The sequence below is a fragment of the Gadus chalcogrammus genome, chromosome 18 (genome assembly GCF_026213295.1).
Source record: "Gadus chalcogrammus isolate NIFS_2021 chromosome 18, NIFS_Gcha_1.0, whole genome shotgun sequence".
NCBI lineage: Eukaryota > Metazoa > Chordata > Actinopteri > Gadiformes > Gadidae > Gadus > Gadus chalcogrammus.
The window spans coordinates 6,722,012-6,737,947 of NC_079429.1; the positions used below are offsets into that span (position 1 = coordinate 6,722,012).

Here is a 15,936-nt window from a genome sequence, read left to right on the forward strand (position 1 = left end):
TTCTTTACTAGTGGGCTTAATTACATCAACTCCACTAATTGCATTTTTAGACCATCATCAACAGCTTTATTGACAGATTTGTGCTGTCTGTCACTGTGATTTGATTTGAGTGTAGTAAATATTGCCTAGTAGTAACTGTTATTAAATGTCGAATATACCAAACGATTACGAAGATACTTTGCGAAATGTTAGATTTGACGCGAACAAGGGAAACACTCAAGATAAATAAGATAATAAAGCTGAACAAGCGCATTTCTACATCCAAACGTTATACTGACCTACATCGTTTAGACAGTCGAATAATAAATGATTGTTTACATACATTTAAATATGCTCAGGCGGACGGTCTCAAGCTTATATCGAAAGTGCTGTTGTGAACATAAAATACTACAACATATTTGTATTTGACCTTCTGTGATTGGCGGCGCGGGCAGAAGCTATCCTCGTGAGACAATCCCGATCTCGCGAGTCCGGGAGGAAGGCGCCTTTTGCAGCTCCTGCATGGCCGATTAGAGGGAGCAGAGAACTGGACCAAAGTCATTCTGTGTTTCTAATGGAATAGTGATACGCCCTTGGCTTATCCAGGACAATAGATCGGTCTGTTTCATCACGTAGCGGTTTTTAGAGATCAGGCATGGCGCATTTTAATCTAATGACTGCAGGTGTTAGCCTCTTGGCTAAATCCTTCAGTGCCTTATCCTGCACCAACTCTCTTGCAAGGTAACTTCAACTTGTTATGGGAGCTAGCTGGCTATTGTTAGCCAACGTGTGTCAATCTAAAACGAGTCACTCGTGTCACCATGCATACAAGTACGAACTGCAGTTATTGACTGTAATGGCAGTGGGATGAGGTTTTGTGTGAAACACCGTGTACTTATTTTCCCATGAGTTTAGAAGATCAATCATTCAATTATGGGCTAAATATGAGATTGTATCGTTGTTGAGGACGTTCAGAAAATGAGTTCAGTTAAAATGGTCGAACTCGTGGTTGGTTTTGTCCAGGTGCACCAGTGTCCACCCAGTGTCCTTCTTCCTAACATCAAGAGGTCTGACTGCCCAGGCGGGTGGACCTCCAAAGAGACCCCTCAATGGATACATGCGATACGTGGTGCAGCAACAGCCCACCATAGTTCAACAAAACCCAGGTATTTAGAAGGCCTGATCCTACAACAATATGATCATCATATGTTTTGTCTAAGATGTATTATTATGCCCACTTCTTGCACTACTTCTAAAATGGATCTAGCAATCTATAGAGCTATTGTTCACTCGATTGCATTATTGGTGTTGGATCTAGTGATTGGCTACTCTGAACTGTGCATTACATCTTTACTCTTATGTGTGCTTATCCTTTCTTTTCAATCAGAAATCTGTATTTATTTGAAAATCTGTTTTAGTCACAATATAAAATGGGTTGACATCTTGTTATTTATACGCTTTCAGCTATCAAGATAACTGAAGTAATCAGGAAGATAGCCCAAGAGTGGAGATTGATGTCTGCAGAACAGAAACGTGTGAGTTACCCTTATACTATGCAATGAATTAGTTTAATGTAATCGTGGCTGACATCACGTTATCATCTTTTTGAAAAGTTGAATGAGCACCAAATGCAAGTACCAGGCACTTGTTATATATCTTTATATTTTAAAGGAAAGTTATATATACATAATTAGCTAATTACCTTCAAAGTAGAGTAAGTAACCATAACCCACCACGTACAGTATGTGGTGATAACGTGTTTAAACTATTAGTTTAACTAGTTCTCTAGTGTGTAGCTGTAGCAGCATTAATTTAGCGGTCCATAGAGAAGCAAATGGTTAGGTCTCGGTTCCTCCTGTCCTGCACAGGTTATTGCAGCACTAAATCTGGTCGTGTAGATGATAGACGTCAAAAAGCGCAACTGCAGCTCTTACCGGGATGTGTTATTGTTGTGTTCATACTGTGGCCAACGTTTATCACACTGCACAAGAGCAGCAGATAAAGTTATCAAAGAAGCCAAAGTTTCCGTCATCAATGGAGCGAACTTCTTCCTTGTAGCCTTTCGTGGAGGACTTTCAGCGGGCCAGGGACCAGTTCAAGCTGGACCTCAAGAGGTACGAGGCCAAGCTCACCCCTGCAGAGTTCGAGCAACAGGCCATTGAAAGGAAACAAGTGATGGCTAAAAGGAAAGAAATCCGCAGGAAGCGGGTAAGTGAGAAATCGTTGTCACTGCTTAAATAATTAGCTTGGCGTAGAGCAGCCTAATCAGTTAGTTGTATTAATGCAAATTATGCAAACTATAATGGCCATTCATTTACTTGTATAATTGTGCATGGAAGCTGACATTGAATTCTGGTGAAATGGTTTATTTTTTCATGGGAGTTGATGCTTAGAAATGCAGACAGCACCTCTAGTGGCATGGCTAGAATCTCTCATGTATCCCTGGAGGCCAAGTTTGTCTCTGCACAACATGTCAACTTCAATCTGTTAAAGCTCCTCTCCCTCTATCTCCCCCCGCTGGCTTTAGGAGATGAACAGCTTGGGGAAGCCCAAGCGGCCGCGCTCTGCATTCAACATCTACATGTCGGAGCACTTTGTTGAGGCCAGGGGACTCACAATGCCGGTGGGCCATAAAATGCATTTATGACATGCTCCATCATAAGGAATCTCTGGCTGGTGGGCCACCCGACTACTCATTGAGTTCAGACACATTATTATATGTATCTGATGCCCCATAATAACTAATATATCGGGATCTCAGTGGTGTAACGAGCTCCCTGCCGATGTCAGGATCGCGGAGTCGCTCACCAGCTTCCGCAAAAGACTCAAAACTCAACTGTTCAGAGTTCACCTTGATTCTGCATAGCCATCCAGTCCCTTCCGGCCACCATAGTATGTTATACGTCCTGGCAATTGATGTACGCACTTATAGTACGGACTTAATCATAGTACTTAATTGTGTAGCATCTGCAGCTGCTGCTATCACTGCTGTACACGGGGAATGGGTAAGCCTAGCGATTGTTAGAACTTGCACTTGGTTCTATCAACATCTTTACTGTACCAACAGCGATATCTTGTTTCACTTCTTATACCAAATGAACTTATTGTAAGTCGCTTTGGATAAAAGCGTCTGCTTAATGCCCTAAATGTAATCTATATTATTTTTTCTGAAGATTATGCGTTGCAGCTTTGTTAAGGGCCTTTGTTTACAATTGACCTGGACCCGGATACAACGTGTTGTCTTGACATTAATAATTCATTTTTTTTTTTTTTTTTTAATGCAGGCCAAATTGATTTCATTGATGGATGACTGGAGAAGTCTTCTCGGTTACAAAAAACAGGTATTACATTTTTTACATAACGAATTTCCATTTTACAGTCTGACTATTAATGGAAGATTCCTCCACCTAAAACGTATAGTCTGAGATTGTGTGTTACACAGCGTTCCTTGTCCCTCATGCCTCTCCCCTGGCTCCAGGTTTACATGCAGCTGGCGGAAGACGACAAGATCCGGTACAAGAACGAGATAAAGTCGTGGGAGGAACACATGCTGGAGATCGGCCGTGAGGACCTCCTCCGGGAACACACCAGGCCCAAAAAGGCCCCCGCCAAGAAGAGGGCCACCAAGAAGGAGGTGAAGGCAAAGCCCAAAGCGAAGAAGACTGCGACGGCCGGAGTGGTGAAGGCCGCTGGGAAAGGGAAGACGGCTGGGAAAGTGACCCTCACCAGGAGTAAGAAGTAAAGGAGTGAGGCGAGCTGGACCACTGGATCCCAGACTACTGAAATGTTCATGAGTATAACCAGGAGGTTCTAGGACTCTCAACCCATCCCGTTGCAACCAGGAGGGGTGGTCATCGTCATGAATGCTACCTTAGTACAAAGGGACAAACCTTTGTCCAGAATCAGTCATTTCTTGAAAAACGGTTTCAGTGACCACTCAATTCTATTTTTCAAATTGCCTGGCAGAGAAACAATAACAACACTTTGATGTTCCTTGTAACCAGCGCTGAAAGTGTCATAAAAGGTCTGAGAGAAAACATTTCACTCCCATATTGAACAGGTTTGTTACTGTGAACATGAGCACATTATTCCTGAAGGGCCTTCGGATGGTCTTTGTGTCTGTTGCTAGGAGACTGGTTTGTGTACCAAGATGATCCACAGATTGTTGTTGGCATGTCTCCAAGCCACAATGGCAGAGGAAATTGTATACAGTCCTTGTCGGCTGATAAGTGTCTGGATAAAGGCAGCCTCACTTTCTCCAGGCATTTGTTTCTGCATCTTTTCCAAATGGGTTTCATTTAAAAACAGGATGACACAAAAGAACTCTAAAATGTTTTTTTTTTTTTTTCTCCAAATGCAATAAAGCGGTTCGATTTTGTTTTGGCATACAAAATGTATTTTGTTTTCTTTTAGTTTCAATACTTTTTTGTAGCTAAATGAAAAAATATCTCATATTTGACCAGGTAGCTTCTTAAGGTGTTCCACCTCAATGTCTGACTGAATGTATAGACAATGTTATTTTTTTTTTTGTTTTTTTTTCACGTTTTCTCAAGTTCTAGACCGGCCAGTTATGAAGTTACCATTATTATTACTACCAGTGTTTGACGAAAACGGTTTTGGATCATGCGCTTCTTGCAGAAATCTGGTTTTATTACATTGTTAAATGTTACCAAATAAACTGACAAATGTTGTTTTTCACAAAATGACTGTTTGGGATGTAGAAGAGTGATAAGGACGAACATATACGTTATACAAAGGGATGTCGTTTGACATTGTGGAAATATTCAGTTGACTTGCTTGAAGAAAGTGCTGTTTTTATTAACCGTTGGTCTTGTAATACAAAAAAAATCCTTTTCAATTACATTTTTTATATCAAAGGTAATATCCCAAACTGAGAACTTGCTGATTTAAGGTGTCTGCTCAGTATATTGCGGTTTAAGGGCCACTGTGTAAAAGTATCTAGCGGCATAACTTTTAAGTCAACAGTTCCAAAACATACCCTGTTTTGACTTTAATCTTAACACAAAATATATGCTATTATTCAGTCACCCATCTTAAACACGGTGATGAGCCAGTCGGAGATCACGACCACTTCTTGTTCAGTAACGGTTGTAATTGCGTTATGGTCGGAGAACACTGGTGCACCTGGACAAAATAAACAATGAGTTCGACCATTTTAACTGAACTCATTTTCTGAACCTGCTAGCTACGTTTTGAAAATGGTCATCAATCCAAGTATAAAAAGGCCAGAGGACTACAAAGAACGAGAATCTAAATGTAACATTAAACATACATTATCTTCATCAGTGCATCAAGTGAGTATGGGCTTTCCTCTTGTATTAAATTACATTCATCCCATTAAAGCTTGACTCCATGTTGTCAGAAGATCTAAAATGCATCAGTACTACCTACATTGCTGGTGAGTGTCAATCTCAAGGCCATGTTCCTAGTAAGCTCTGTCAATTCCACCTGAATAAATGGAGGTCCTACTCGCTGCCCTCCTTCTCTAGGAAGCTGGCAATTCCACCAGTATAAACTGTGTTCCTGCTCTCCACTGGAGATTATTGACAAACGGCAGATATCTCCATGTAACCCCAAACACATCCTACTGCATTACAGGACGCGTCTGTATTCCTTCTGGACGCTAAACGTGATCTTCAGCAATGCTTTTAAGATCTTTTGTTTTGTTTCAGAGATGGAAGGACGAGGCTGGTCATCTCTGATAGTTTGGACAGTCGCGTGTCTCCGTCAGACGGTGAAGTCCAATCGTTAACAGAGAGGAGCTCATCATCTCGGCCCCGATGTCTGGTTTGCCGGGGCCTCCTGCAGGAGAGTCTGGAAGTCCGGAGAGAACACCAGTTTCCTCTCTACGTTCCCAAGCACCGCCATGTCCCCCGTTCTACCGCCAGACAAACGCACGGACACCAGTTGCTGTCGTGAGAGAGAAAGAGAGAGAGATGTAATAAGAAGCAGTTGAGTAAAGTAATCTTATATTAGCAGATGGAAGCGTCACAGTTACAAATTTACGGTTAAGACACCATAACATATTGACCAACTTAATAAGTGAGTCTATTGGTGGTTGTTAAAAAAAAAAAGACAAGATGATATTTGTATCTATAAATGCACACCTGGAGGAATGAGAAGGCTGCACCCTCAGACACATCCATGATGTTGTCTCCCAGTTTCAGCTGGACGCGACCAGAGCGTCTGACCAGCAGTTTACCCAGCATGCCCTCTGAGAAGTCTGACAGAACCGCTTGCCTTTCCCTCAGCGGCACCTTCTGCCCAACGGTAGCATGGGATACAAATGAAACGGAAAATGCTATGAACATTGTATAAAGTGTTGGAATAAGTGTGCATCAGTTGTTGACTTGTTCACACGCTCCGATTAGTGCACTGTACACAAGTGGACCAATTTAAATACGGAAATAGCCTTCAACATGTTTTTGAACATGTTGAGGACTTTTTTCCGTCTGTCTGGAACACCAAGTTTTCAAAATTAAGAAAAGTCAAAAAAGATGTACACAATTAATTGTCAACATTTCAACATCAATATATGCTCTGAAAATACACACAACAACTATGCCCGCACGGACACCTCAGCCCCCGGGTGACTCACCGGTGGCGGGGGCTGGGCTGCCCTTCTGCTGGGGGTCTTCTCGGGGGCCGTGGCGTGGCCGGCGGGGTCCGCCTCCCCCTGCGACGCTGAGGGCGGGCCGGGCATGCAGTCCGGCAGCTGGATGAAGAAGAGCTCCTCTTTCCCGCTCAGGCTGAGCTCATGGAAGAGTTTCCCCAGGGTCGGGGCCGCATGCCCGGGTAGCTCTGCTGCCCGCATCTGGGACCCTCTCCTGGAGGGGTCACAGCCAGCACCCGTCCCCAAGACTGGAGACTCACCCATGGATGTGTCCTTTTTAACTGTGCCAGTGAGAGGGAGAATAAAAGCGTTGAATTAAAATATGCATAACACAACTGAAGAGAGTGTCGGTTATGGACCTCATGGAGTGCCCATAAACAGTGGTGTAGTTCTGCTTCACTCCATGCTAGTGGGACTAATTGACGTTGAATGGTCGTTAGCTTGATGTTGGCCATATTTAGAACGGCTTTTACAGAACCGTAACACAAACACAGAAAAACAAGTAAATTACGATGAGAAATAGACGCAGGCAAATTGTATTATTGTCGGAACGACTGCAATAAACGCTGACTGTGACAGAGAACTGTGAAAACCTCATTATTACTTCCCCAGAGTAGTTAGCGTATAAACAGACATGGATCCATCACAAGGTCCTTAGACAAGACGCTATGGAAGAGGGAGACTAGCTCACACAAAATAATAAAAAGCAAGTCGTGGAAAAACACTTCCAATTAGAGTATAGTCGTTCCGTAACCGTCTTACACGTTGTGCTAGTGACCATAGGCGTCTCTGTCTTCTGGAAGTTGGTGTGAGTCTGGTAAAGAGGCAGCTGGACGGGCCTCAGTCGCGCATCGTTCCTCAGGTCAGGGTCGTCTATGAACTGTCGTCGGGGAGAGAGAGACAACCTTTATGAGATGCCATACAATACTACTTCAGGTTGTACCCCCTGTTCCAGCTTTCAAATATATCTCCACTAGACTTCAGGAATAGGAAATGTTTTAACTTGTGTGGTTACTGGTAATACGTTTTTTCACACCGATTTGAGATGAACTATATCAATCCCAGACAGGAAATGTGGGGGCTAAACTCACTCAATCTTAATGGACCACGCTTTACAAAGTAGGGTGAATTCTGAAGAGATTTGTATGATACAATATAGTGTTATGGTGTTATTATTTTAGACATTTGTTTTGCATCACACACATTTGCACAAGACAATTCGTTTTATTTGACTTTACTGGTATACTATTGTAGTACTACCTTGAAGTACTACCTTTATTTTGCCACTCTACTCAAACTTCTGTCTCAATAGAGCAGAAATGTTGAGCCGTGTGTTGAGTAAAACGTGGGAGAGAGAGAGAGAGTGAGAGAGAGAGAGAGAGAATGAGAGAGGGAGAGAGAGAGAGAGAGAGAGAGAGAGAGAGAGAGAGAGAGAGAGAGAGAGTGTCTACTCACGTCGTCACGCTGCAGTTTAAACAGCATCTCATCTTCATCCTGCTCCGACTGCTCCTTCTTCACCGCCTTCCCCAAAGGTGACGCTGCGGCCTCGCCAAGATCTGGGGTCCCCCGCCACGCTGAGCAGGGAGGGAGGGGGTCCACCACAGAAAACGATGTACGTTATAGGACTGCAACGATCAGTTGCTAAATTGATCCTGTGATGACTGATTTAACGTCATTTAACGTCATTTATATACCAATCAAATGTTCCAATACCAATCAAATGTTTTGCATTCAGCTTCAGAAATTCAAATATTTGATTCATAGATCATTGTATACTGGCTTATTTCCTGGTCACTCAGTGGAAGTAAATGGCGAATGATGGATGCAACAATTAATAATAATAATAATAATAATAATAATAATATTAAGGAGTTCTGCTTAACTAGTTTTAAAGAAGTATGTAGGTGGGAATAAAATCTCGAAGATGAGATGAGATGTAGGTGGGAAGTTTAATAATAACTTGTCACAACAAGTATGGACATGGGCATAGACTATGTGTAATAAACCAAGACTGGGTGTCCCCTTTTTTAAATAATGAACCGCAGACAGACTTGTCTCCCTTGTTCTGTGTGGTCTTGTAGGCTACTGTCCTGTGAGCCGAATCACCTAAATGAATTCCCGACGATTTGTGTCGGTGGTATTAATAAAGACTTGACTAGGCTATCTATCTATCTAGACTATTAAATTAAAAATTATTCACATCAGGCTCCGTGAATAGTGGGGAATAGAGGGAATAGAGGGATAAAAGACGAGATATATCCCTTGTCATTTATCCCTCGCCTTGTCGATTAGTTTGTGTATGTGGCGATTTCAAAAACGTGTTTTGTTTAAACTACACGCGATTGGTTGGTTAGATTGGTGGTATGGAGAGCCAATGAAAATGATTCCCGCTTAAATGTGAACGTTCTAGATCGCAAATATTTTCTATAAATACTACCGCTTATCATCACTTTGTATCAAAATCACTATTGATGTTGCACTCATTAACTATTGAACAAAAAACAGAAAACACAGCTGTCATTATCACTGTCACTAACAGCGATATATTGTTTCACTTCTTATGACAAATCCTCTATTAAACTGCATTGAAGCGACACGTTTGTTTCGTGCATTTGCATTATTATTGCATTATTATTCGTGCATTATTGCTTTGAACAACGTATTATTCCTTTGCACAACGTATGTTTTGAAATGAAAAAGGCTCGGATCGTACAACACCGGGCGCCCAGTTACAGCCGCGATTAATTTTTCAGTCGACATTATGTACAGTCAGTAGGAACTAAAGAAGTAGGTAGGAACCAAAGTGCCGGTGTGGCCGTCGGATTCACTCGGCCGCCATATCGACTCGGGGTCCTAGATGCGCAATAATGAAGCACTTCCTGTAAACGCTGTCTTTTAAATGCGCATGCGCGTTTCATTCATTGCCATGTTATTCCCAAATATTAACAATCTCCTTTTGATTATTCTAATCTATGAATAATAATCTGCCTATATGTGGGTTATTTATAAAAGACGAATCGGTTAACTCCATCCACTGAACGGGGCGATCCACTTTATTTCCAGCGCCCCCAACACAGAGTCAAAACAGCGATCCACACGGAGACACTTCCGTTCTCCTCCTTCAGAACAAGAGTCCCTAACAGGAACTGGGTTACATATGCATTCATCAGTGCTTTTAGACGTGTTTCCAATGGCTTTGTTTGTGCGAAAGAACGGGCTGCGTTCAATGAAATCAAAACCAAAACGGATTGAGCCTTCTTTTTATGTCCATGATTGAGCCCCGTTTATAAAACAACCCTTCCGGGTTTTGTCCGTTGGCTTGCGTCGATACGTCAAGTGTCGATACGTCATCCGTAAGCGCAGGACCCCGAGTCGATCTGGCAGCCGAGTCAATCTGGTCCCCACACCGGTGTCCGGTGTTCCCTGGGATCCACGCAAGCAAAGAGCGTCTACATTCCGATTGTCTGTCAGTGTTTTGCCGCTGAAACGGGTCATAGTAGTTTGCATAAAGTTCAGCCGTCTTCAGCTTTTTTTGGTCGCTCTGGTCGCTCACCTTTTGCCGCTGGTAGCGTTTGACGCTTGGGTCGCTTTGGTCGCTCTTGCCCATAGAAAGTGAATGACTCCGGTGATTTGGCAGCTCAATTCGCTTTTGGTGTGAACGCACAGACGTCGCTTTATACTCTGGTAATTTATGATGGGCATGGTATACCCCAAAAATATACTGATACTGAATGACAGAAGTGAGAGGTTGGGATGGGTGGGGGCACCTATTTTGCGCATGGTGTCGGCGGGTCCTTGTTCAAAGATGGAGTGAGACTGGATGGTCTGGGGTCTCTCTCTCCTCCTCCCTCGGCTCTCTCTTTGCTTCTCATCTCGTTTCCTTCTCTCCTTCTTCGGCACCTCCTTACTTTCGTCTTGTAGCCTGCTGACAAGCAACACATGAAGCAAATAAACACCAGGTCATTATTAGTCCAAATGGGTTATTTATATTTAAACGTAATTTATTGCCAGCCACTTACTCGTCTTTACTTTTCCTAACAGCTTTTACGTTTGGCTCGAAGATTTTCTGTCAGGAATGAAACAGGTTGTACTGTTTACTTTTCGTTTTGAGTTTAGTGCTGTTTAAAAGACGCAACTATCTTCTGCTCTGTAGGCCTACCTTTGCCTTTTTTAGTCCGCCCAAGGTGAGGTCTCTGGATTTCAGAGATGTCAGTCTTCCTGGTGGTACGGGGGAGGAGAGCCCTGTGAGGCGTCCTGGATGCCCCCTCCCCAGGGCGAACCCCAGTCCGGTCCGGCTGCCACATCCAGACGTCCCCGGGGCACTTTCCACGTCCCCGATGTCACTCATGTTGTAAATTAAACCAGCTTCGGTTTGAGGTCAGACTCTGAAAGCTATCTTGCACAATATGGTGCTCCTACGCCTAGAATCAAAACATAACAACAAAGTCAGGTCTCTTAACACACACGCACGCACGCACACGCACGCACACACACACACACACACACACACACACACACACACACACACACACACACACACACACAGACTATCCCTCTCTCACTATCTCTCACTCACCCATTCAGTCACTCACTATCTCTCTTTCTGAACATCAATTTTAAATGTATGTCCAACTAAAACTATAAATATAACGACAGCATAGCTTGTCCTCCATTTTGTTGACTAGACATACACAGACAGAACAATAACAGTAGAACCTGAACCCATGCATGTGTTATAAGCACACTGCAGAATCCAACACACTCTCCGTTCCCATGCATATGAAGAAATATAAACGAGAATATAACCATGTGTGATGGTTATTTAGCGCGCTAACCTGCAGCTTGGAGATTTCGTCGCGATCTTTTGTGGTGTGTGTGTGTGAGATCGTCTTTGCGCTTTCGTTAAACACTTCGTAGTTCATACTAGATCCGACCTATACGTGTGGTTCATAATGCGAATAGCGAAGTAAAAAAAGAATAATTTTCAATAAAAGCTTTCGATCGGTTTGCCTTAACAATCGAGATGGTGTGGGTATTGTTTTCTTCCGTCTTGTGGTGGGAGGGGGCGGGGGGTTATAGTCCGGACGACATTCTCTTACTGAGCCGCCAAGTGGCGCTGTTTCATCAGCATATGTGTTATGCGATACCCAAGTTGTTATTATCAAATGATCAACGTTTAATCACAGGTATGGATTGCGTCCTGGACCCACAATCGGGCATGTACATATTTTTGTGTGAGATATTGGGTGAGAATTTCAAGGCATTTTAATGAAATCACAGTCTTCATGAAGGCAAATCAGTCAAATCTTCTCTGAGCAACTCCAAACCTATTAACACACTTCATTGAGATCAAAAAGCAAACCCTTATAATTTTTAAACCACTGTTATGTTACAACTGTTCTGAAGAAACCTTCCTAAGTTAACAAGACAAAATTACCTTACAAATGCTAATTTGACGCCCTGTTTACACGACGACGCTTGCGGGTGAAAATGACCAAATATTTGATCAGATGTGCCTCACCATAAAATGTTCCAGGTGATATTCATGTGCCCCACTGGAACGCCTCCACAAAGACACACTTGCGTCTATGCGAATCCTGCAGGCCTGTAAAGTAAGTGTGCCTATGCTACAAGTAGAAGACAGGAAGTGGCCGTTGCTCTGCATGTGCACCTTTCGTCTGCAACTCACCGCATTGTTCAATCCAGATGGTACGTTCTGAGCCTCTCTCCTCTTCCCTTACCACAAGCCTCTCCTTTTAATAACCGTCCTAACCCCGGTGTCAGCGCGGGTGACACATACACGTTTCAATGTTTTTCAATTGGACAATGAGCCAACTTTCTTGTGTCTTGTTTGATGTGAGGGTGGTCGGGCATGATGGGGCATCGGTCAGAGAGTCAATCGCCAAGCGAACGTTGGGTTTGATGGATGAGGTGCTTTTGCAAAACCCGCTGTATGCCTTCTGTGGTCCTGTAACTGGTGATACCCCGTGGCGGACTCGGACTGTTTGAAGGGCAGGGGCGAAAAAATAAAAAGGGCACATTCTGCACAACATGGGGCCCAACCAGCCTGCAAAAAGCTATGATGCATCATGCATGGGACTTTCTCTCATACCCACCACTCTAGAGGGCACTTTTTGTCAACCATGGAGGCACTGTAAGGGCATTAGGGCACTCATTGAGGCACGTTATCGAATTTTCTTGTTCTAGAAGGCTCATCATCATAATTTATTGTATGAAGGGGCACCACAGGGCACCCAATAATTTTTTTCACATGTAAAGGGCAGCCAATAAGGCACCTCCTCTCGTATTCGTCACTCTTGAGGACACTTTTTCAACCATGGAGGCACGGGGGGGGGGGTTGCGGTGATACTAAAGTCAGTGCGGCTCCGTTTATGAGCGGCCTATAAACAACTGATGAGGATAAATAGTCAATATTTAAGTTAGAAAAAAAGTGCATTACAGTAATGCGTTGAACTGGATTTCTAACCCCCGCCCCCTTGACAGGAAACTGTCTACACTGAAGCGGTTTCAGGGGCCCACTTTGTTTCCAACACTGATCAATTGCAGAAGATGTTATTGTCAATATATGTTGAGGTGAGTACATACATATTCATTTTTTTTAGTTTCATTATGTTTGCCCTAAATGTGTAACTATGTCAATGAAATGAGAGAATAAAACAATGAATGCATGCTTTTATGTTTTCATCTTAGCTGGCGTTTCTACATTTAGCAACCTCAAGTCCTAAAATAGTGGGGAATTGCAAAGAAAATGGTACTTTAAACTGTGATGGAATCGAAAAGGGTGTGCAATACAACGCTATCACATGGACCAAGGTTAGTTAGTTTGCAGGTAAATACTGTACTGTATTTTAATTTAAATGAAAATCAGTTAAAATCCTATCAGACATTCAACATTTGATCTGCGTTCATCTATTACGCATCCATATTATAGCAATGTTGAGACAAAGAGCTCTGGCTCAAATGGGATCAAAATAAAAGCAGCCCCCTACAAAGAAATGATCATTTTCTTTCTATTGGGGACAGCATCCGTCTTTCCGTATAATCAGAAGAAGCCGTGGTCAGATTTGGCTATATGATTTCAATCGGACTGCTTACCTGACCGATGAAAACAGCCTTCTTCTCCCTGACCTTACGCCTGAAGACTCAGGAACCTACGAGTGTCTGATCGGGGCAATCCCCGGGGGTAAGAACTCCAAGTCCGAGGTGTTCCTGGAGGTTCCAGGTAGGCAGTACGTTTTACACAGCCCGTGCTCAGGTAAACATTGGCCCTAGTTTAGTCATTAGTTGATTAGGGCCAAAAGGCACCTTGAAGAATTTTTCATTTTTTTTAGGATTTCTAATGATGCAATTAAAACGTTGTTTTTGTTACAGATAAATAATATAATATTATTATAGAAAGGAGCCCTTGCCTACAACCATACTAGCTCTAACAACATACCAACAAATATATTTACTTTTTTTAGACTTGATTTTATAATTTGATATAAAGAATGTATTTATACTTTAATCCCAAAACAAGAAGGCCTATTTAACTTTGTATAAACCGTCATGCAACAAGGACTAAATGTGTTTTCACATCAAAAAAGTATATGCTGATTAATTTAGGCCATTCACTTTTAATAAGCATTTACATAGGCCTAGAATTAAAAAGTAGGATACATTCTTTAGTTTAAAGGTTGGGTATGGAATTCTTGCTTTTTTGGCCATTTTTGCAGAATTACTTGAAATCCTTATCATAACCCACTTACAGCCACTGAGTTAGAAGTACTGACATGAAAATTAAAATTGTTTGGGGGGGGAGTAAAACAATTATCATTCTGTCACAATACGAAAAATTAACTATCAGTTTATATTTATCTGGTCATTTGAATATTCGAAAGGACAAGATTTTCTTCTTTCTCTTTTCTTTCGCCAATAATTTGTAGTATGGCCTCCCACCCTTGGTACTTACACTCCTTCATTGAAGTGTATATTCCAACTAAATACAACTTCTGGTTTGTTTTCTATTGTCTTTTTTTTTTTATCTCATAATCAACATTTTAAAACATATTGACATCTAAATCAATACATTTAAATGTAAGAAATAAAATAAAAATCTGTTCTCTAGAAAACAAGAATTGTATCTGAATTGCAATTACTGTGCTTTGCTGCTGAGCCTCCATCGTGCCGATGAGTGTCTCTTGACTTTCTGCAGTTTGTGTGACTGAGCCCCCCGTTCCTGAGCCACCTGATCTGCCCATCCCACAGACAGTTGGCTGTTTCCTGGCCATATGCCTTCTCAAACTTCTTCTGCCCATCATTGTGGTAAGTTATTATTTTATTTTTTGTAATCATTCAGTTGCAGAGAATCTTGAGGCCTTTGGCTCATGAGTGAGTAGCCTGGCCTGTAGTCCTACATTGAAGGTACCTCATTCCCTTTATGATGATATCTACAGTAGCCTATTCGTTTTACATGTATATGTCATTGTTAAGGCACCATGAGTCTAGAACCGCAGAAAGCAAGATGTCAAAGAATATAGCTTTAGCTTTTGGCGTTCCCTGTCACATTGCAGTGCTTTAATAATTTCTAAACAACAAGGTCCGAGCAGATCTTGATACATGTTTTTTTTTATTTTCCCACAGGCCCAAGTATTTCACGGCTTGCGGAGAGAAGTGAAGAGTGAGAACCCCCTGCCTTTGAGTTAATTTAATTTAAGTTGTAATATTAGTTGTATTCCTTTGTATACCATAACAGCTGACTTTGTGTGCATCCCACCCCTTTATGCTATATTATCCAATAGTACTTTTAAAGAATAATTTTCTGTACTTGCTATTGAAGGATTGAATCCTCTTTCTGTCATCCTAAAGATACCTTGTCATTAGACAGCCCATAGGGTATGGGCATTTAACGTCAGATGATGGAGTTGCTGAATTTTGTTCCATAGTTCAAGTGGAATATTTATGGACAGGACATGGACATCTACTGGCAGGGCTTTAAGTTGCAGGTCCTAACCCTAACCGTTCCTTCCAAGTATTTTTTCAAAGTAAATCAATACAATAACTTATACCACAACATGTTAAATGGCCCACATGATCCTGATTGTTCAGTAACCATCACGTTCCAAGAGTGTTTATGTTATTATATTATAAAAAAAAAAAAATGAAATGCAACGCGTAATAATCTATCTATTTAAGCCGATTAAGTTGATAAAACAACGATATAGATAGAAGTAACTATTATCTAATCATAGTCCTAACTGTTTTTATTCAACGTCTCCCCCGTTTGCTGCCTTAATACAATGACGATTTGGTGGATACTAATA

At 42.0% G+C, this 15,936-nt stretch overlaps 3 protein-coding genes across 5 annotated transcripts; 2 read left to right on the forward strand and 1 right to left on the reverse strand.

Moving 5' to 3' along the window:
* Positions 1–428: 428 nt before the first annotated feature.
* On the forward strand, positions 429–5,327 carry tfam (transcription factor A, mitochondrial). Its single transcript, XM_056577859.1, has 7 exons — positions 429–720; positions 1,003–1,145; positions 1,444–1,514; positions 2,038–2,187; positions 2,507–2,602; positions 3,264–3,320; positions 3,458–5,327. Exons 1-7 carry the CDS (start codon positions 635–637, stop codon positions 3,719–3,721), a joined length of 867 nt encoding a protein of 288 aa, XP_056433834.1. The 5' UTR covers positions 429–634; the 3' UTR covers positions 3,722–5,327.
* On the reverse strand, positions 3,264–12,490 carry zgc:171971 (uncharacterized protein LOC569690 homolog). Of its 3 annotated transcripts, none has more exons than XM_056577853.1 (9): positions 12,135–12,490; positions 10,773–11,034; positions 10,633–10,679; positions 10,381–10,538; positions 8,069–8,187; positions 7,376–7,493; positions 6,599–6,894; positions 6,108–6,260; positions 3,264–5,910 (listed from the first exon to the last, which is right to left on the reverse strand). In XM_056577853.1, exons 2-9 carry the CDS (start codon positions 10,959–10,961, stop codon positions 5,767–5,769), a joined length of 1,224 nt encoding a protein of 407 aa, XP_056433828.1. In that variant the 5' UTR covers positions 10,962–11,034; positions 12,135–12,490; the 3' UTR covers positions 3,264–5,766. The 3 variants fall into 3 exon arrangements, with proteins under 3 accessions (XP_056433828.1, XP_056433829.1, XP_056433827.1); XM_056577854.1 differs by lacking the exon at positions 12,135–12,490 and adding an exon at positions 11,449–11,730 and having other exon boundaries at positions 10,381–10,535; XM_056577852.1 differs by lacking the exon at positions 12,135–12,490 and adding an exon at positions 11,449–11,729.
* Positions 12,169–15,758, forward strand: LOC130371967 (uncharacterized). Its single transcript, XM_056577863.1, has 6 exons — positions 12,169–12,225; positions 13,118–13,207; positions 13,325–13,447; positions 13,658–13,856; positions 14,829–14,938; positions 15,257–15,758. The coding sequence occupies exons 1-6, from the start codon at positions 12,202–12,204 to the stop codon at positions 15,317–15,319; spliced, it is 609 nt and encodes a 202-aa protein (XP_056433838.1). The 5' UTR covers positions 12,169–12,201; the 3' UTR covers positions 15,320–15,758.
* The last annotated feature ends 178 nt before the right edge of the window (positions 15,759–15,936 follow it).